General features: G+C 45.1%; 4 protein-coding genes across 14 annotated transcripts in view; 2 read left to right on the top strand and 2 right to left on the bottom strand.

Moving 5' to 3' along the window:
* Positions 1–77: 77 nt before the first annotated feature.
* Positions 78–1,926, bottom strand: LOC121600024 (serine/threonine-protein kinase RIO1). The gene has a single exon (XM_041928288.1). The coding sequence runs from the start codon at positions 1,829–1,831 to the stop codon at positions 164–166; it is 1,668 nt and encodes a 555-aa protein (XP_041784222.1). The 5' UTR covers positions 1,832–1,926; the 3' UTR covers positions 78–163.
* Positions 1,927–2,016: 90 nt separating this feature from the next.
* On the top strand, positions 2,017–3,032 carry LOC121599293 (DNA-directed RNA polymerase III subunit RPC8). The gene is made up of 2 exons (XM_041927001.1): positions 2,017–2,308; positions 2,377–3,032. Exons 1-2 carry the CDS (start codon positions 2,198–2,200, stop codon positions 2,998–3,000), a joined length of 735 nt encoding a protein of 244 aa, XP_041782935.1. The 5' UTR covers positions 2,017–2,197; the 3' UTR covers positions 3,001–3,032.
* A 1,189-nt stretch (positions 3,033–4,221) lies between these two features.
* The window catches only part of LOC121599167 (F-box/LRR-repeat protein 16), a 34,975-nt gene continuing 19,289 nt past the window's right edge, over positions 4,222–19,907 (bottom strand). For all 11 annotated transcript variants that reach the window (XM_041926733.1, XM_041926735.1, XM_041926742.1 and 8 more), the window contains exons 3-6: positions 11,415–11,588; positions 11,214–11,331; positions 10,145–10,340; positions 4,222–6,363 (exon numbers count right to left, since the gene is read on the bottom strand). In XM_041926733.1, coding sequence (XP_041782667.1) covers positions 6,066–6,363; positions 10,145–10,340; positions 11,214–11,331; positions 11,415–11,588 — 786 coding nt within the window. In that variant the 3' untranslated portion in view covers positions 4,222–6,065. The remainder of the gene's footprint in view (positions 6,364–10,144; positions 10,341–11,213; positions 11,332–11,414; positions 11,589–19,907) is intronic.
* On the top strand, positions 18,577–19,542 carry LOC121599169 (gametocyte-specific factor 1 homolog). The gene has a single exon (XM_041926743.1). It carries the CDS (start codon positions 18,878–18,880, stop codon positions 19,385–19,387), a length of 510 nt encoding a protein of 169 aa, XP_041782677.1. The 5' UTR covers positions 18,577–18,877; the 3' UTR covers positions 19,388–19,542.

Below are 19,907 nucleotides of genomic sequence, written 5' to 3' on the forward strand. Positions count from 1 at the left end.
GATCTGTCAGTTAGGTAATTTTCAAATGGAGCTCGTTTCGTTTCTACATTTTCTTCGATATTTATCCAAAATGATTTTATTTTTTAACTGTTAAATATATATTTATTTCATACATTTCTCACACATATTTATATTCTCCTGCCATTATTTTTAGCTCCAGCACTTACTTTTTACCAGCAATTTTCTCCTTTCGCTTTTTGATGTGCTTTTTCACCTTCGTTTTTCGCTTTTCGGCCTTTTCGTCCTTTACCGCCTTTTTGCGCGCTTTGCGCTCTTCCGGCGTTTCATCCTTCGATCGCACCACAATCACCCCACCGTTCGATGAGCGTTTACCGCCTTCCTCGTCCTCCGACTGCTCCGAGCTTGTCTCCGTGTCCGAATCAGACCCGTCCTGCTTCTGATCCGCTTCCACCACATCCAGCCCGGTGATGGTTTTGTACACCAGCTCATCCGTACACTTGTCGAACGCATCCCGCTCCGCGTCGTACACATCGTGCAGCGTTTTCGGGATGAAGATCTGCTTAAACACGGCCTCGTCCAGCTTCTGCTGTTCGGTAAACTCGTCGAAGCTACGATTAGCTATCCGTTCCGAGATTTCTTCCAACCGCTGTTCCACTTGTTCCGCCCCGACGCCCCGATCGGTGATGAAATCGAACAGTTCCTTCACCGTCATCGTCGACACATCGCGCTTGCGGAAAAAGTCTGTCACGTTGGTGCAATCTTTGCGCAGAAACTCCAGCGCATGCGGATGCTCGTGCTCGACCGACTGCGACACATCGATGATGACGATCTTGCCCTCGTGGTACAGCAGATTAAACTCGGACAGATCGGCATGCACCAGCTTGCAGCGGTTGTACATCGTCCACATCATCTCGACCGCGGCCCGGTACAGCTCGCGCGCTTTCACCCCGCTCAGCTCCACGTCCTTCAGCTTCGGCGCGGGCCATCCGTCGTGCCCGATGAACTCCATCACCAGCACGTGGCTGCGCAGCAGGATCGGCTCGGGGACGGGCAGATCGCACTTCTTCATGCGCACCAGATTGCGCATCTCCTTCTCCGCCCAGGTGCGTACCATTTTGCGCGGGTTGTGCTTGCTGTAGCCGTGCCGGAACCGGTACTCTCCCGTCACGTACTTGTCCCGATCCTTGAACGTGAGGATGGACGTTTTAAAGATCTTGATCGCGTAGTCTCGTCCACTGGCAGCGGTAGCGTGGTACACGTTCGCTTCCTTCCCGGTCGAAATGCACCCGTTGATCTCCGTGATCATCGCGCGGTTCAGCAGCTTGAACAGTATCATGCGCGTACGCGGATCCATCACCTGCTCGGCCGTCGCACGGTCCTGCTTGTCCTTGCTGCGCAATCGGTCGCTGTCTGCTTTGCGTTGCGTTTCGATCAGCGTGTTCTTTGCGTGGTTCGGAAGCGAGGCCGGTCCTTCATACTTTTCCACGTTGATCCGGTTGGTGAACTTTTTGAACAGTACATCGGCGGGCTGGTAGTGCGACACCTTCTGGCTTGTAGTTTGTGCGTTCGTGTGGGACTGGTTCAGGTTTAGCTGCTGGTTACGCTTCAGCTCACCACCCTCGTAGCAGTAGAAATCATCGTCGTCGTCGCTTTCCTCGTCGTCGTAATACTCTTCCCACTGCGCGTCGGTCGCCGTCGGTTCGTCCCTATTCGGTGCTCCAAACAGTGCATCTTGAATCTCGATTTTGGTCAGCTTCGCTGTGCCGTTCACTTTGCTGGCGGGAGGAGACGTAGCTTTCTCCTGCAATTGAACACCGTCAAAGCGTTCTGTGGTATCATCGAGCGCATCGTCAAACTGTCCACTACTCATTTTAATGCCGTTTTCACAAACTATTCCTATTTATCACACGTTTAACTACAATTTTTCGCTGCGTGTGCCGCACACGCGGTTGGTTTGTTTTTCTCTGCACACGTGCTGTCAATTTGACACAACCGATCTCCCTTCGGAAACGTACCGATTGTCAAACTCACCCCGGCACGGGTTTTGTATTTTGTAAACAAACGTGTGCTGATCTGAACGAAACGCACACATTTTTTCCATTACAAAAGCAGTTTTTATTGAAATAAACTATTCCCTTTTAATTGTACGAACCATCACAAAGCCCAAGCCTTTCCGATAGTGTACTGAATGTGGCTCGAGTAAAGAGTAAACGCGCAATTAAACAACTTCAACGAAATGTTCGTATTGGCCGAGCTGAAGGACAACGTGCGGATAGCGCCGGAGCTGTTTGGTTTGAAGCTGCCAGAAGCGATAAAGGATGAAATCAACAGAAAGTTAGCAAATAAGGTAAGTAAAAGGCGGCATGCCTAACCATGAGAAATGATTCTAAACTCCCCTCTCTTCCACTGTTTCAGGTCCTCCTAAATGTGGGTCTTTGCATCGCCCTGAAAGACATCGTTAAGCTGGGCGATTCAATAATACTGCCCGGCGATGGCGCTTCCCACACGGAGGTAAACTTCCGGTACATCGTCTTCCGGCCCATGATTGGGGATGTGATCACGGGCAAGATACGCAGCTGCAGCCGGGAAGGCGTCCACATAACGCTTGGCTTTTTCGACGACATTCTCATACCACCGTCCGCCCTGCAGCATCCCTCCCGGTACGAGGAGGCGGAACAGGCCTGGGTGTGGGAGTACCCGCTCGAGGACGGTAACACGCACGATCTGTACATGGACATTGGGGAAAACATAAAGTTTCGCGTGTCGGGCGAGGTGTTTGAGGAAAGCTCACCGATTGGACCCCCGGACCAGGAGGTACCGTCCAGTTCGACCGGTGCGAGTACGTCCGGTGGTGCCGGTTCGAGTGGGCAGGAAAGCAATAAGACACCGTACCGTATCGTAGCAGCCATAAACGAGTCCGGTTTGGGGCTGCTTTCCTGGTGGGTACAGCAGGCACAGGAAGATGACGAGGAGGGCGGCGAAGAGGAGGAACAGGAAGAGGAAGAGCAGGAGCAGGATTCGGGGGGAGAGAACGAATAAAACCTACTTACCGTTAACAGCTCGATTTATCATAAAAAAACAGGAAAAAACACCCGAAAAATATTCGTTTTTTTTTGTCAAGGTTTTTCTTTCCCAACGGTTTTTGAGTTTGGTTTTGCTCTATTCTTAGTTGATAACTTTATATACATGGGGTGTGGGGTTTTGCTTTATGTGTATGGTAAAGTTTTTCGTTACTGAAAGTTTTCCTTTTCATCCTTCAGCTCTCCTCTGCGCCACTTTCGTAACAATCGGCTTAAGCAAGCATTTATTTTGTTGTTCCATCGCTCTCTTCGCTCATCTGTAATCTTATCTTTTCAGCATAAAACGAATTTCCTTTCCCTTCGAGCTCCTAGCAAGTGGAGTGGCGTTGTAATCTATAGCAATTGTGTAGCATTTGATAGCGCTTCTAGGTTTCGACGAATGGTGGCACTAATCTAAAAGGACCCTAGCTTTGATTGTTGTGGCTGGCGCGGGCTTCTCTAGCGAAGCCCGCTACCAGAAGAAAGAGGGATCGAAAAGCCTTTGGCGTGCCGCTCCTTTGGTTATAGCTAAACGAATTTAAACGAATTTGTTAGGAGCTGGAACGGTCAACTGGTGTAAAAAAGTGTGTGTCCTTTTTGTTTATAATATTTCGCTTTTAATTTTGACTACTTAACAACTTGATTTTCCATCCTTTCTTTCTATCTCTCGTATCGCGTAAACCGTTTCCAAATGCTTTCACTTTTTCCATTTTTACAACGTTCCGAAAAATTGACGCGAAACCACACGCGGAACGGAAAGCACACCACCACGTGTCACGGGTAATAATAATACTTAGCATGTATGCGCACCGGCAACTCTTACGGACACACTAGCTTTAGTTATTTGAAGTTAATTTTCAGAGCTCGTTTTATTCATCAGTCATGGTCATGGGCGGTCTTTACTTGATTTGGTTGGTTTTTGGTTAGGGACAGGTTTACTTGCATCGCTTTGTTGCAACTTACTTACGCTTACAGCTGTGGCGCCTGCATTCTTTTTTGTCTTTTCCAGAGGAACGAACCGGAAAGCCACACGGAAGGCGGAAAAACGAACCTATTTCGAACATTCTCTCATACACTCGTGCATCATTAACCACACACTGGGAGGACTGCGGGACATTCATTCCTTTAAATTGTTTGTATGTTTGTTTGCTTTCATCATTTAGCTAAAGCTCACGGTATTTATTTATTAGTTTTCCTTTTACGTACACGTCTTTTGTCTTTATCTCTATTTTTTGTTAAAGTTTATTCCTTTGTTTTCTATTTCGATCTAGCGTTTTTGTTTCGGCTTTATACCGTTTTGTTTGGTTGTTGTTTGCTTTCTCAACTTTTGCAGCAGTTTTAAATGAGCGGTTTTAAGGGCAAAGTTTATCCTTGTCTTATTATACAACCAACTAGGGAAAAGGAAGGTTTCATTACGGGTTAAGCTTTTTTAACTTTTTTTTTCTCTTCGTTTTATTCTCCCCGCTCCGGTTTTCTTATTGTGTAATGCCGCGTTTTGCGTCTCTTCTTCTACTCTATTCTTTCGCTTACGTTGCAACTTTATAACACACGATCGCTTACACAAACACACAAACGCACACGCAAACCACTTCTCCGGAGTCAAGTCTTGTCAGGTTTAAAAAATCATATGTACAATACAATACTAAGGTCGTGTGTTTACGTGTCTGCGTCCTACACACACTCTGTCCTATTTCTTCCTGCATTACTCTTCATACATTAAATTGTACCAATTGTGTATTTCAACCATTTCTAGAATATATTAGCATAATACCGCCCGGTTTTTTCTTTTTCTAATTAGTTTTAGTGTATCTGTATGTATCTCTTGTCTCTTGTTCATCTCTTATTCATCGCTACTCCCGCTATACTTTACTAAACGTGTTTCTCCATCTGCTGCTGTGCATTGCAGCTGTAACAAATCTGTATGTGTGTCTGTTAGTGTGTGTGTGTGTGTGTGTGTGTGTTCTACTTTTCCTCCATATAACACATTACTTAATAGTTGGCTACTACCACCAAAACATTCAGTTTTCTGTTAAACATATCCATCAACACCACCACATTCATCACACACACACGTTGTATGTTGGATTTTGCTTTTGCTTTAATTACTCAGTAACACACTCTGAATCCTCATCGTTTGCGTGTGTTAGTAGTAAGAAGTAGTTTTTGTTTGTTTGTTTGTTCATCTTGTGTTGTTTTGTTTGTTTGCATTAGTTTGTAGCGTAGCGTGTTTTTCCTTTGCTTCTTTTTTTATCAATTTTTCTTTCTTCTCTTTCTGCACTAGGGTTTTATACACTCTCTTATCTACACAGCCATTTAACATTCGACAAAATAAGATTATTTTTGTTTATTTTTTTTTTGTAGTTTTGTTTTAGCAATTGCAGGCTTACTCTTTCCCTTTGTTGCCCTTTTCATATTCTACCCATTTTGCTGTCCTGTTTTAAGTTAACACTAATTTTGAGTTTCCTTGCTCGAGGGGGCATTTAACAAGTGAGATCAGGGCTGTACACTTAAAAAACCAATCAGCAATTATTCGTGTTTGCCATACAAATAGTTTTCCTCTCTCCTGCATGTGTTGCAGTCGATGGCGCAAGTGACTGTTTGCTACGCGCTACAAGCCACGAAAGTATGCGTGTAAAAAGGTAAGTAAAAATAGTGTTGTAAAAACTACGCACTAGCGGGCAGCTGCCTTATAAATTGCGTTAAAAAGAAGAGCAAAGAAGCTCACATAAAAAAAGGAAAACTAAACTAAATGTTCCTCCACCGTCCCTCGCTTTTTGTCTAATTAAACGTTCCAATTACTAAATCCCTACCTCCGGTTTGTCTTCGCCAAACACAATCGGCAGAGGGTTGGATGTAGAGGGGGCAGGTTTTGCGTAGGCCAATCAGCTTTGCATCGCAGTTTCCCTCTTTCCAGCTCGCTCCACAAAACGTTCCAACGAGAGCGAAAGCAAGCGGGAAGGAGGAAGCGAACGTCGGAAGCGAAGATCTCGCTTGCACGTGTCATCGAACGGCGGTCGAGTTGCGCGGTTGGTGCCCGGAATGGGATTATTCGATCAGCAGACAGCGGGGCAGATGCTCGCGAAGGTAGCCGAACAGCTCCTGGGACGCGCCGGGACAGTTGGTCAGCTCCAGCTCCTGCAGGTGGCGCAGCTGGATCAGGCTGGACAGGCCGGACGAGGTGAGCAGCGGGCAGCCGGCCAGGGACAGCACCTGCAGGTTGCGCATCGAGCAGAGATGCTGCAGGCCAAAGTCCCGGATCTGGGTGCACCAGCGCAGGAACAGGGCGGACAGCGACAGCATCGTGGAGATGTAGCCCACGCCGATGTCGGTGATGTGCACGCAGCTGTGAATGGGACGAATGGGAGGCGGGGAAAAAGAACAATTGTCCGCAAGGACTTTAGTAATGGTTTGATGTTTTGCACAGAAAAAAGGAAATAAAAGAATGCGGCATAAAAATAGGTGAAGAGCACGCTGGTTTGCTCGTGGAAGCTTGGAACAATTTGCCCTCAAGCCCACGGCCATGCGGTTCAATGAAGCTTCTGCAGCAGAACAGGTTGATGGGGCCGTTGAAAGCAAAATGGGTAAATTGCCCTCCGAGAAATGGTTCCAATTTGTTCCAACTCTTTTGCAGAGAGGATAAACCTTAAACTTGAAGTAAATAGGGTACAAAGGGGGAGGGAAATATCGTTCCAAATAGGCCCACATACCCATTTTCAGTCGTTATTCAATTACCACGATACATATTATTTTTTGTGAGTGAAATAAATCCATCATAATATCTAAAAGCTCAAAAGAATGCCAATCCTCACCGTCGGGTAGAGTGTGCCAATAGCTGTGAACCTGTACCTGTGAACCTGCTACCGGAGGACAAATTCTTGGAAGCAGCAATCCTTCGAAAATCCCTTGCCACGCGCTCCGACTCCGTGAGGTGGAAAAAAAACGTTTCAAAATTAGAATCAATCCCTAACCGACGAGCTTTTCCATTTGACTTGACTACCTTTTGGCTTTTTATGCCTTTTTTTCGGGGGAGTTCTATATGTGTAATGGTAAACTCCACTGTGTGCCAGGGGGTGGGAGTAGAATTAATTAAAATGTTAAATTGAGTTACCGTTCGCCCGTGCTCAGACGATCGTTCCGAACGGTTTTCGCATAAATTGTAAATAACTAATGGAAAACGCTTCACAACAATCAATCCTTTCCCGCTCGCTAGAAGATAAGTACAAGACGGGTGGCAACCAACACAAAGACTAGAAGGGGGGAGGAGGATGCTGTACCGATTGAGTTCGCTAAATGTAAATCAAAACATCTCCCATCCCATCCCCCGCACTTCACAGTGATCTGCGTCCAGTCCAGGGAGGGCAAAGTCTTTAGGCAACATTAAATTGGTGTGACGCCCCCAGCAGTGGTTAAACGTCTTCGTTCCGAACCAAACCAAACCGAACCGTACCTTGCCGTTGGCAGTAGCAGCACGATGTGGAGTGATTATGTTTCAAATTAAAATTAATTGTTTCACGTTCACGTAGCAAAAAGAAAACGCGTTCTGCGAAGTTCGACCAGCACTGGGCCGCTTAATGGGACACTAAAAATGAGAAGGAAGAGAGAGAGAGAGATAGAGAGAAACAGGGAGAGAACAAAAAAACACACAGGACAAGATGCGACGGAGATGGGATCGGGAAGATTTGTCCCTGGCCGTCGGTCTCTGTGTGCAAATTTTCTCTGTTGCCTGGGACAGCGTTGCCGTGAAGATGAAATGGACAAGGTCGCAACTGGAGAGCGAAGGAGCAAGCGAAGGATGAAAGCTTTTAAGGCTCAAGATGGATGGACGGTAATGGTTAAATATCTAATTATGTCGATACTGCTTTGCAGTGACTGTGAATAATGCTGCTGCTGCTGCTTCTGCTGTATTTAGCAGGGAAATGATATGCATTTTGAAACCTTCCGGCAGAGTGTAAATGGCATAATGGACAGATGCTACACCTGGAACCATTTTCTTCTTATTGCGACTATTATAAATATTAATTGGATTATCTGTTCTTTTTGAAAGACATCTGCATAAGCATGTTTAAACGTTAATAAACGGTCGACTTGTATTAGAGCGTTCTGTGCGTCTCACTCTACTCTGTCTCTACGGAATGTACCTTTAAGGATGAAATCGAAACGAAACGTTTTACAAATTCCACTCAAATTGCAAAAAAAACAGACAAATTAATTAACCTTATGTTGTTAATTTTTTTTCAATTTTCTGCCTGTCTATCTGCCCGTCATAAGCCTCAATTTGATTGTCATTTTAATAAAAAATTGTCTTTTTAAATGTGACATTATCGACGAGCACGTGCCGGAAGCAAGAGCATTTTCATGCCGATCATGTATTGATTTCTGAGGTTATAATTAATATACGAAACAGGAAAACGTCCAATAACCTGCCACCATCAATAACAATATTGATTGCTTGCAGTGGAACATCGTCCTTTTTTCCTCAGTTACCATCAGCAAGTGGTATAATTTTATCACCAGCACACACACATGGGAGTGTATTTCTGATGCATAAAATAAAACCGATGTACCAAATTACATCCTCCAACCAGTGCCGGCAGTAACCTAGCAACGGTTGTAAAAGTGATTCCGCCAATCGGAGAGACAATCCATCTCGATCGTTAGGAAAGGGAAAATAGCAAATGTACCCCCCCATTGGATGGATGGAGCGACTTCATCCCATCAATCAATCAATCAGACCAGCCTTTGAAGTTCGTCGTCAGCGAGTGCCGCCGCCTGCTATGAAATGGGTTTCCATTTTCCGCTTATTTTGTTTTCGCGAAACTGGTTCATCGAATCAAGGGAGCTCACCCCCCGGCCTTCCGGAGCGACGGGAAGGATGTGATTGCATGTTCATTGCACCCCTCGATAGCACTCGAGTGAAACAAATGTGGCGTCACGGGATGCATTCGATGACGAAATGCATCCATCGTGTCGGTTGTTCGACTAGAAAATGACCGTTTAAGAGACCCAGCGGCTTCATTGAACAATGAACAAAACCTACCACCCACAACGGTAGTAGTATGATATCCGTACCGTGCTTTTAATGGGAAATCAATTACCCACTGCCCGGTAAGCAATCTACGGGTATGCACTACCTTCATTTCGTTGGCCCTGTTTTTTTTTTAGAACCGATCAGAACTGGTTGTGTCCCGGAACGTTTAGCGAAACAAAACCGAACCGTGCACGTGGATGTCGCTCGGCAAATTGGTCTTCGCCGAACCCGACCCTCATCCGTTCGTAGATATTGTGGTCTGGTGTTGCCTTTCTATTTGAACGAGCGCAGCAAATACTCCAATTCTAAATATGTAGCTGGTTCAGGCTAAGTGATTGGATCAATTTTGTGCGCACACGTGTCAAAATCATTTCGAACCTTTTTTGTTTTGTTTTTTTTTCGGGTGGCTTTGTAAGTAGAAGAGAAACTTTTTGCTTCCTCGCAGGGAAATACAAACGACTAAAAGGGATGTTTAGAAGGAGGATAGGGGAGGACGGAGAGTAGAACATTCAAGGAATGGGCTGAAGTATGTAACGAATGTTGGACCGCTTTCGTGTACGGTATTGAGGACACGATGGTGAAGGTTGTCGACTTCTTAGAAGGAGAAACTTATAAAACTGTCTACTTTTAAGCCCACAATTGTTCTGGTTTATCAAGCTAGAACGTTTAAAGCACAATAACTACAAGCCTTCTAAAGAGCTCCAGTCTAAAACATCCCTAAAAGAACGAAACGATGTGTTCTTTTCTAATTTATTCCAATAGCGCTTGCGCCAACAAGAGCACTTTAAAGCCCTCATCGTCAAAAGAAGATTTCGTAACATCTTAAAAGGGAATATCGTAACGGGCATATCTTCACATTTCCTGCATTGCACATTAATGATGCTTCATCGTTCTTACGAGAGAGGGAGGCTTTAATCTTAGCCGCACGCTTTGCCGCATTTATGTTTCACCACAATTTCCACCAATGACCAGGCGTCTCCATCCAACCGCACGCACCGATGGAGACGCCTGGTACGTTTCGTTAAAATAAAAACGATAAGATAAAGCGAAAGCAAAATGTGAATAAATCGTTAAAAAAGAGGGGCCCCGAACTTACCGATCCAGCGTTAGCTCCTCCAGCTGGTTCAGATCACAGGCAATGTACTCGAGGGCGGCATCCGTTATCCGGGGGCACCAGGACAGATCGAGTGCCCTTAGCTTCTGGAGGTTTTCCGCAATCAGCTCCACACCGTCATCCGTCACCTTGCTGCAGCCGGACAGCGACAGCACGGTCAAATGTGGCAGAGAGTGTACTGAGTGTGCGTGAGTGTGTGTGTGTGTGGAAGAAACGAGAGGGAGAGAAAGAGAGAAAGAGAGAAATGACATTACAATAAACCACACGGAACACGAACGAAGCAGGAAAGAAAAACGGTCGAATAAGGGCAAAATGTCATTGCACCACAGGAGTGTGGCCCAAAGCACCCCAAAGAGGATCGCCACTAATGTCGGACAAATGTTTGCCAGCGACAGTAATTGAAGGGTATGCATACGAATGAGGGGTTTGTTGCCGAGGGCGTTGTTGGTTCGAGTACCACTGATACATTGGGGTGTGCCATTATCGATTTGCTTTAAGATCTGTGAAAAAACTTTACTCCTGTTGCGGGATGCTGTCAAAAGCGCCCAAATGTCTTCATTATTTCAAAGCATCGCTGTCGAGATACAAAATTTCGAATGGAAAAGAAAGAATATTTGCTTAGTGCATACCATGTCGGTCGTTTTACGATGAATTATGACCATTTCATCATGACCTCGTTATTTTGGTAATGTTTTCAACATCTTTCTGCTATGAGATCTCTCTAAATCTCCTTTGTGATATGAACGCCCTGACGATGAGTGAAAGGTATTTACTTTCTCATTTATTTATTTTTATTCAAACTTATGACCTGAAGGAATGGATCATGAGCATCAACTTCTTTGTAATTCAAAGAGACGTTATGGAAATAAATATTTCAATTATTCGGTCTTTCGGAGGGCGACTTTCCAATATATTTTTGAATTTTTTCTGTTTACTTTTCCATCACATTCCTCAAACTAAAAGGTCACTTATGAAAGACCCAATGCTGTAAATGACCTATAAAAAGAGAGAGAGAGAGAACAATCGATCGGTCGACCAGCCAGGTACTTACCAATGTTGACGACACCGTGGTTCGTAAGCTCCCAGCAGGACTGCAACCGGAGAATGCTTAGGCTGTGGCTTTGCTTGGGCGAAAAGTAACCTAACGCTGCGTCTGTCACGTGGTAGGCCTGCGAGGACAGCCAAAGAGCAAGAGCATATAAAACTACGTGCAAGTCGAAGCACCACACCACTTCCTTCCTTCCTTCCTTACCTGCAGCGAAAATTCATACAGTGAAGGCAACAGTTGTGCGACGGCTCCGACCGCTTCGTCGGCCACATTGATGCAATCCGCCAGCGAGAGTGACACTATCCTTGGCGTCAGGCACGCCCACAGACCGGCCTCGGTAATCTCATTACACCCGGCCAGCTCCAGCTCGAACAGGGACTGCAATGGATGAGAAGAAGAAGAAGAGAGCAAACAATGCGACGGTTAGTAAAACTATTTCCTTAGCCATAAGCAGTATTTGCTGCGTCCGCTCGCCTGATAGGACACAAGCCACCAATGTCTTCCTTCTACCCAATTGCTGATGTTTACCGTACGAGGGGATTATGTTTCTCGGTTTCGGGCGTGTTTTTTTAGACCAAAGGCAAGTGAAATCGAACCAAAACGGGCCCAAATCGCTAGCACGCTCGTGCGGAGGCAGCGCAAACGTGCAAAGGTCGTACCGTATTGGAATTGGAAGTCGTAAGTCGTGTGGGCTTCTGTGGTACGGGTGGATTAAACTAAATTAAATTTGAGTAAAATCGGAAGCGCCTTTTCAGCAAGTGCCTCCTCGCCGGTAGCCGATGAAGGCAAATTGAAACAACATAAACCGTGTGGGATTGTGTTGGATTAAGCCCTTTGGCGGGTGTAGGAAGGAATGTTTGAGTTTTCGCTTGATTTGAAGCAATACGACTCGGAGTAATTGGAAGCATTTTACTGTGCGCCATTGAGACAATGTTGATTGGCAGGCTTTATTATTATTCATAGAGAAGAATGTGTGTTTGTATTATACTGGTTTTATTAGCTTTTTCGATAAAGCTCCCTATAACATGACGCAAAATGTCAAGGTAATATTTTTTTCTTATTTTTATAAAATAATCTAAAAAAAATCTACAAATCTATAAATTGATTGTCACAAAACCTAAAGGTTATTGGATGAGATTTTGTACAGTTTACACATTCAAATGAGCCGACCCTCCACAGCGGGAACAGCAGGTGCATTTGGCAGCCCAGACATATTTTCCGGAGCCACTCACCCGAACGTTATCGTCCACAGACACACCCGGGAGAGTTTCGTATGTTTGCATTAATTTACATTTCCCCACCCAACGCCCACACTCCTGAGTCGGCAAGCTGGCGGTTATTAACGATCTGCTAATACCTCATGATTATTAATGTTGCAGCAGCGTGCTATTGTTTGAACGCGAGCGGGGATAAGCGTTGCGCAACCCAAAAAACTTTGATCAAGGACCGGCTGTGGCCAAATTTTATCTCTTGTAGACAGAAAAAAAAAAACTCTAGAGAAGAGGCCTGTTGCCTGTGGGGAATAATTTGTACCAATATATAGACCGTTCTATAGTGTGATAATCGCTTACGCAAAGGAAAACGCAACTGTTCTCCAGTACAAAAAAATGCTCTTTAGTAGCAGAACAGAGCACTGAAAGCAAATGAGAGAGGAGAGTGAATAAATATTAAACACAACCGCACAAATTGTTAACTAAAAGCATACGGGACGACGCACGGTTAAAAAAGGTTACTCCGGTGAGGGAGGAGCGGGTCGACATAAATTCAACCACTTTGGCCATCTTGCGGCATCCTTGCTGACTCCTTTGTACGGATTGCCGAGGAACGGGTGGTATGGGATGGGACGGGTGGTATATACACCCATATTAATGTCGGAGCATTATGCTGCTGTCATCAGATTTGCTGGAGATAGAGCAAGCAAAGCTAAGGAGCGTTTGAGCGAGACAAAGGGAAATTGTAAGTGTAAAAAAGGGAACAAGATAAATTCCAACATCATAAAAAGGATGAAAAATATGTATATGCTTGCTCGCTCGCTGCTAGCGAATGCTCCAACTCTTCACGCTCGGTAATGAATGTACGTTAACCCTCTTCTTATCCCCGTTTGTGCTTTTCCAGTGTGGCGTGGGCATCAAAATGGCGCACTCTTTCATTACCATTTGTCTTTTTCCAGGCGCGAGACGAACTCTTTTCCGAGGTTCGCAACTGTTCCGTCGCAGTGAAACAATAGAATCAGCAAATAAAGCATTCATTTTGCATGCTTTATTTGCAATGCATTTAATGTTTTTTGAGAGGGGGGGGGGGGGGGGGTGAAAACAAACACATCTTTGCATAAAGATTAGGTTCATTTGAATTTAGGAATGAAATTGTCATTTTTGGGAAAGGGATCTTTAGCAGACAGAAGAGTGTAATTATGCAAGATACACAGCCCTCATGGTTTCCAAATGAAACTAAAAAACACACCCACACAAAATAATCATATTGAAATGGAGCGTGATAAGAGAAAAAGAGTAAAGTGATTTAAGTCGTCTAGTTGTAATTTGCTATTTTAAACACCTTCAAGCGAAGAGACATCCTTATTATAGCGTAATTATGGGTGTTTCATTGCTATTCCCCTCCGAGCGTCTTACTGCCCATGTGCACCATTGCAATAAATCAAACGAAGCGATTTTCTAATCCAACCCTCGGCTCATATTTTGCAACCATTTATACGACAGCGTAACGATTCGTTAGAAACATAAACGGTTTGCATCACAAAGAAAAAAAAAAAGAAAACGAACGCATACATTTTCCCACAGATCGTTTATTATCATCATTTTGTTGTCCGTCCTGCAGCAGCACAGAGCAAGAGAGACAAGACGGACAGGTTATCATTTCATTTCAAAAAATCCCCCTCCTCTCGTTTGGCACAGGCGTGCCGTGTGTGTGTGTGTGAGCAGGGGAAAGCAATTAAGTGTCAACACGATGTGAACAGTGGGAGAAAAGAAAAGCGGCCGCAGCACGTTGCGAACGATGATGGAACGATCCGCATGGCAGCGACGACGACGACGCCGTTCAAGTTCGATTTGTGTTTTCGCCTACTTGGCTCTCCCATCTTGCTTCCGAGGTGCCATGTTCCACTAAACTAAACATCATAAACGTCAGCAGCATTGTGTATGGCGTCGTGAGTGCATGTGTGTGTGTGTTTGTCGGCGAGATGACGATGGCGGGACACGGTTGTTTAATCGGACGTTTTCCTACCGGTGGTTGTTCCGGTGTGAATGAAAAACAGAACAAAAACAGGCGTCACACAATGGAAAAGGAAATTCGCTGACCAGCTGTAGCTGTATGTTTGTTTGTGTGTGTGTTTGAGCTTGTGTTGAGTTTTCAAGGTTATCCATATCCGGCTGAGCTGTGGCGGAGAATCGCACGGAAAATCACAAGAACGGCTGTTTTATCTCGCCGAGATTCACACTCTACTAAATCCGTCATGTAATATAGAAAGCCAGTGCAGTAGGGTCATTTCCCTCGAGTGGTTTTCCTCTGCCGTGTCGAAACGCCGCACCATCGAAGGGAAAATAGCGAACGGAGGACGGTGCTGGTGGTGGTTTACGTTACCTAACCGATTTGGTCACACTCCTCAACACACTTCCTGCTTGGTTAAGCTGGCGTACAAACTCACACACACACACATTCACCCAGCTAGGTACATTCTTCACATACCGAGCGTTCGGCAATTTGTCCCAGTGGCGTCGACACTTAAGCCGCATTCGGTTGAACTACTTTTAATGTTGTTGATCACACAAACACACACACACTCATGGGGGAACGGAGGGGCTTTTGATTGCTTCAGCACCGCGTCACCCCGTCAGCATCGTCAACAAACAGTGAGGATCAATGTGTTTGTAGGGAAATGTGGTTGTTTGTGGTTTAAAAATAGTCGACGGTGCGAGTTTGAGTAATTTACGAACCGATCAGCTGATTGTAGAAGTGTACACCCAATTTAAGATGAGGTGTGGAAGATTTAACTCTTTCTGATCGAAGAGTCAAGTAATATAAGTGGTTGTTAGTATAAGGAATAAATGAAAAAGAGCTAATGATGATGATGATTTTTATCTTTTAATAAACTAAAATAAACCCGGGGAATTATTTCCTCATTAAAGTTGCTTTGAGGTGTAAAATCAATTCGATTATACATGTAAATGAAAAGCTCACACATTTGACTCGAATTCTCAGCAACGATACTTAATTAAGAAAAGCACGTTTTGATCGCAATGAAACTCTTCACAGTTCAACTGAACCAACAATAAAATTCTGCGAATATTAATAAAAGTACGAACAAATAAAATCGCACCATCTTTCACATGAACGCACCACCCTCAAGCGGACGTGAAGTAATTTTACCAATTAGCAAACTTCAATAACGTCCGCCAACAAACGTTAACAGGCGGCCCCGATTATCGGGAAAGAGCCTTGCAGCTGAGAATGAAAACCGCAGCAGCATACACATAAATCACATCATCAGTTGGCTGTCGTGCGAGCCAAAATTAACATACACACACACACACACCAAAGTGCTATCAACTCTCCGGTGGAAACTTTACCCCGAAGTTGTGGCTTTCGATAAATTCATTAGCACACTGCAGCATCTAATTAACGCGCGCGCTGCTCGCCATCGTCATCATCAGCGAAACGATGGTGAATCCGGCGCGAATATCTCGCGAAAGTACCATTATTAATTAGATTACTTTTTCTCTCTCTCTCTCTCTCTCACACACACACACACACACACATACGCAAAAGCCATGGTAACGTGACAGGAGAGGAAACACCAATCCACTTTAAGGCCACGGAGTAGATCTACGAAGCGGTTTAATTTATCATATTTCCACACCCTACTCCCTACCTATTCCATAATCAACCGAAAAAGGTTAACGTACTGTGAATGTTGAATCAAACCTACACTGCTTTTCCCGGAAAATGTCATTCCATTTTCCGATACCATCAAATCCGCGCCGAAAGTTTGCGGCCAAAGTTCAGAATACTGGCAGCACAAACACGTTCCTACCACGTTGCGGAATATCAAAGTCCAGCTGCCAGGGGCAACGGTCGGTCGGACCCAATGATTAGCGATAGCCAATTTGCACCGAAGCGTGCACCACCCTCCACGGGAGGCAGTGCTCAGAGTTGGAGAGGGAAGCTGAGAAAAAAGCATCAATGTATTGACAATCGAAAAGTTGTGTCGTTTTCCTGGGAAATCATCGTAAAGTCGATTCGACTCGACTTTCCGGCAATTATAAAAGCGTGCAAAGTTTGCGCTGTCTGGGAAGCGAAAATGGGTTTCCAAGCTTGCTCCCAATTTATACTTGTTTATCTTTCTGTTACAGTACACCGAGCAGCGAAATGGTAGCGGGTTCCGGGTTTTAGCAGATAGGCATCTATGCGCACCCCGCTCCCCTCCGTGAACGCTATGTAAATACGATTGCTACAGTACGCGGGAGCTGTCACAGCTGTCCTTCACAGCACCAACGACACTAAGTAAACCATAACCAGCTGGCGAAACGATTTTCGAAACGGAACGTGTTCATAGACACGCAATCGGCGTTTCGTACATTCGTCACTTCCGCCCGAGCCCTCCCCTGGAGCGTCCCCCTTTTTTCATGGTCAATTATCCTTGGAAGGAAATGACATGCAAAAAGGATGTCCGAAATAACACAGTGCCATTTTGTGTGGCCATTATTGTTCAACGGAGGGACTTGGTGGCGCCCTTTGCAAATGTGCTTTCTGTTAAAAAAAAAACTAGCACAAATGGTTCGACCGGTGGCCGTGAAACGGTACAGCTGTACACTCGTGCCCAGATCCAGCATGGTCAGTGGCACATGCAAATTTTGTACTACTCTGGACAAGTGTACTGGCAGAGTTGGGTATCCGAAGAGCCATCTCCGTTAGATAGCTGCGGGACCGTTGTAAAACAATTTCCGTGTGCTATGCTGAAGTGAAAATTCCAACCTGTAGCAAAAAAAAAGCGATGGAAAATGTTACTTGCTAAATGATTTGTTTCCATCTGAAAGTGTTTGTTTGGTTTTACAAGGACAAGCAATCGTCCCGAGGAGCATCCCGAAACACAATGCAGCGTACAGCTTTTCAAATGTAAATCATTCCAAAAAAGAAAATGCTCATTCTCAACATACCTCATGGAGTACCGAAATGACACAGAAAAAAAAAGAACCAGTACGACTACGTACAATAGCAGGTCGGCTCCGTTGTGTCCTAACATCATTTCCACCTCAATATTTTTACTGCTGGATCTTAGCCAATTCTCTGCACAAAGCAGCACCGGCGGATGTGGCCGAACGGTGTAGAATCCAATTTAGTCTCGGCTTTTTCTCTCTCTTTCTCTCTCTCTCTCCACTTCTCACCATCGAACGCATTCCAAACCGACTGAAAAAGGGCTTCCCACAGCCAAGCTAGTCAGTAGCACTACCGGTACAACCTTCCCGAGTGTTCTGTGCTCCGTTTCCGCTTCCTGGTGGTGGAGCAGCAATTTCATAAAAGTTGCAGCACCAACTGCAGACAGCCGTGTGCCGTGTAATGTCCCACTTTGTCGCATTCCGCAGAAGGGACCGGTCGGTTCGGTCCGGTTTTTGCAGCAAGATCGATGGCAAGAACGAAGCAGTGTGTGTGTGTGTGTAAAGTGTGCCGTACATCTGGTGGGGTGTTGTGCTAAAGCATCCTCTTCTTGAGGGGTCTGTACCTTTCCATCCATTTAATTTCTGGTTGTAACGGGGTACACTACCGACAGCACTACCCGCATACATGGGGACACTTATCCTCGGCGTGGCTCAATGTGCTGGCGCGGTTGGTCAGAGGGGAAGCAATATTCATGCCGAGCTGGGGCACAATCTGGTGTAAAAGGCAGTTAACAATGAAATAATTGCCAGTAAAGTGCTCCGGTAACGAACCTGCATATTTAAAGCAATTAATGCCGTAAAGTAATGCTTGTGTGTAACCGGTGTGAGGTTTTGCTTCCTTTTGGTGGGCAATTTTACGTACGAAGGAAACGAAGGAATTAGCTCACTTGAAAGTACATATTTTAAACAATGTGGTGGAAGTAACATTAAAATGCACAGTTCACTTTTAGCGCAAGGGAAGAGAAGAATAAAGAAATGCTTTAAAACTAAAATGGTTAAAAAATGTAGCGGATTTAACTCCGCGGTGTCGAACCGATCGCAGTAGAAGCTTCCCTAGCTGTCAAACTGTGCAAACCTTGGTCATGAGCTGTGTACAACGCGCAGATGTTTATTTGGGACAGTAGACGACAAACTTTTTTCTCCCATACAGAGCATGCAATGATTTTGGTGAAAATGAATCTAAAATTTACCACTTTTCAATTAATAATAACATTCTCACAATATTCTCTCTCCTGCGTTGTGTACGATGCATAGACCACAGCCTAATAACAGGAAAACAATTCCAGTGCGCATGTGTCAGAAATTTGACAGCTCGCGAAAAGAAAACAATCATTCCTGTGAATTTGCTGCTACTCGCAGGTGCGTTCCAGAACAGCTCCAGTTTATTTTGTGTATCGACATTTGTTATCTGGTGTTCAATCGAGCTTGCGATACGCTAATCAGAACAACAAGAAACCTGCTGTGTGTGTGTGAAAGCAACAGCAAAGAACGCAAGCAAAGATGGACACGATGGAAGTACCGAACTACGGCACCGTGGTGGTGTGCCCGTACAACAACGCGCACCAGATACTGGCGGAGCGTTTGCAGAAGCATCTGGTAAAGTGCCGGCGGCAGTACCCGAACGCCAAGATTACCGCCTGCCCGTTCAACAACGCGCACCATATCCCGGAGCAGGAGCTGAAGCTGCACACGAAGACTTGCCCCGACCGGGGCCAGATGGAATCGTTCAAGTATGCGATCGCGTCGACCCCGGCACCTCCGCCACAAGCCGCCGTGTACGTACGGTCGGACGGTACGACGGTCTTGGCGACGGCCCCACCAGTGGAGGACGTTAAGCTAGACGACGACGAGAACTGGGACGACATGGATGCACCGGCCTACAATCCGGCCAAGTACTGTGCGAACAACCTCATCATCCGGAAGGCGACGCACAAGACCGCGGCGGAGAAGCGTCAGTTTTACGAGGACGAACGCGCCCGCCATGAGATGCTCAAGAAGGGCAACGCTTAATCGTGCGGATGTGTGGGTGTGTATGTGTGTGTATCCGGTAAATACTAATACTAAGGGCACGCTTTGCCGTCTTTTGTTATACCCAGGGCGGTAGTGTTATCAGGGTCGTAAGAATCTATTTGGAGAACAGTAAGCTTGTTTTTTCTTTATCTTTTCAACGAATGATTTAATGGAAGTCAGTGTAGAAATCACGTAGGGCACGTGGAAGTTTCAGGTAATACACACACAAAAATGTGAAATTTATCTACCCTTTCGCTCTCTGTACTCGAGTTACCCGTTGGTATTATTCTCAAATTCTTCAGAAGAGATTTGATTCTAACCGATGCCATATCAAGGGCAAATGATCCTTAAAAATTAATCTTTGAAAATTATGACAATGTTTGTTGAATTTTTAGAAACCAGTAGCAAGTGAATTAAGCAGGAAATGTACAGAAAAAGCAAATATTTCAATGTAAAGGGGCATAAGAGAGTCATTCGTAGTGATGAAGAGCTGAAGATATTGGCCAGTATATTAAAAAAA

The sequence above is a fragment of the Anopheles merus genome, chromosome 3L (assembly GCF_017562075.2).
Source record: "Anopheles merus strain MAF chromosome 3L, AmerM5.1, whole genome shotgun sequence".
NCBI lineage: Eukaryota > Metazoa > Arthropoda > Insecta > Diptera > Culicidae > Anopheles > Anopheles merus.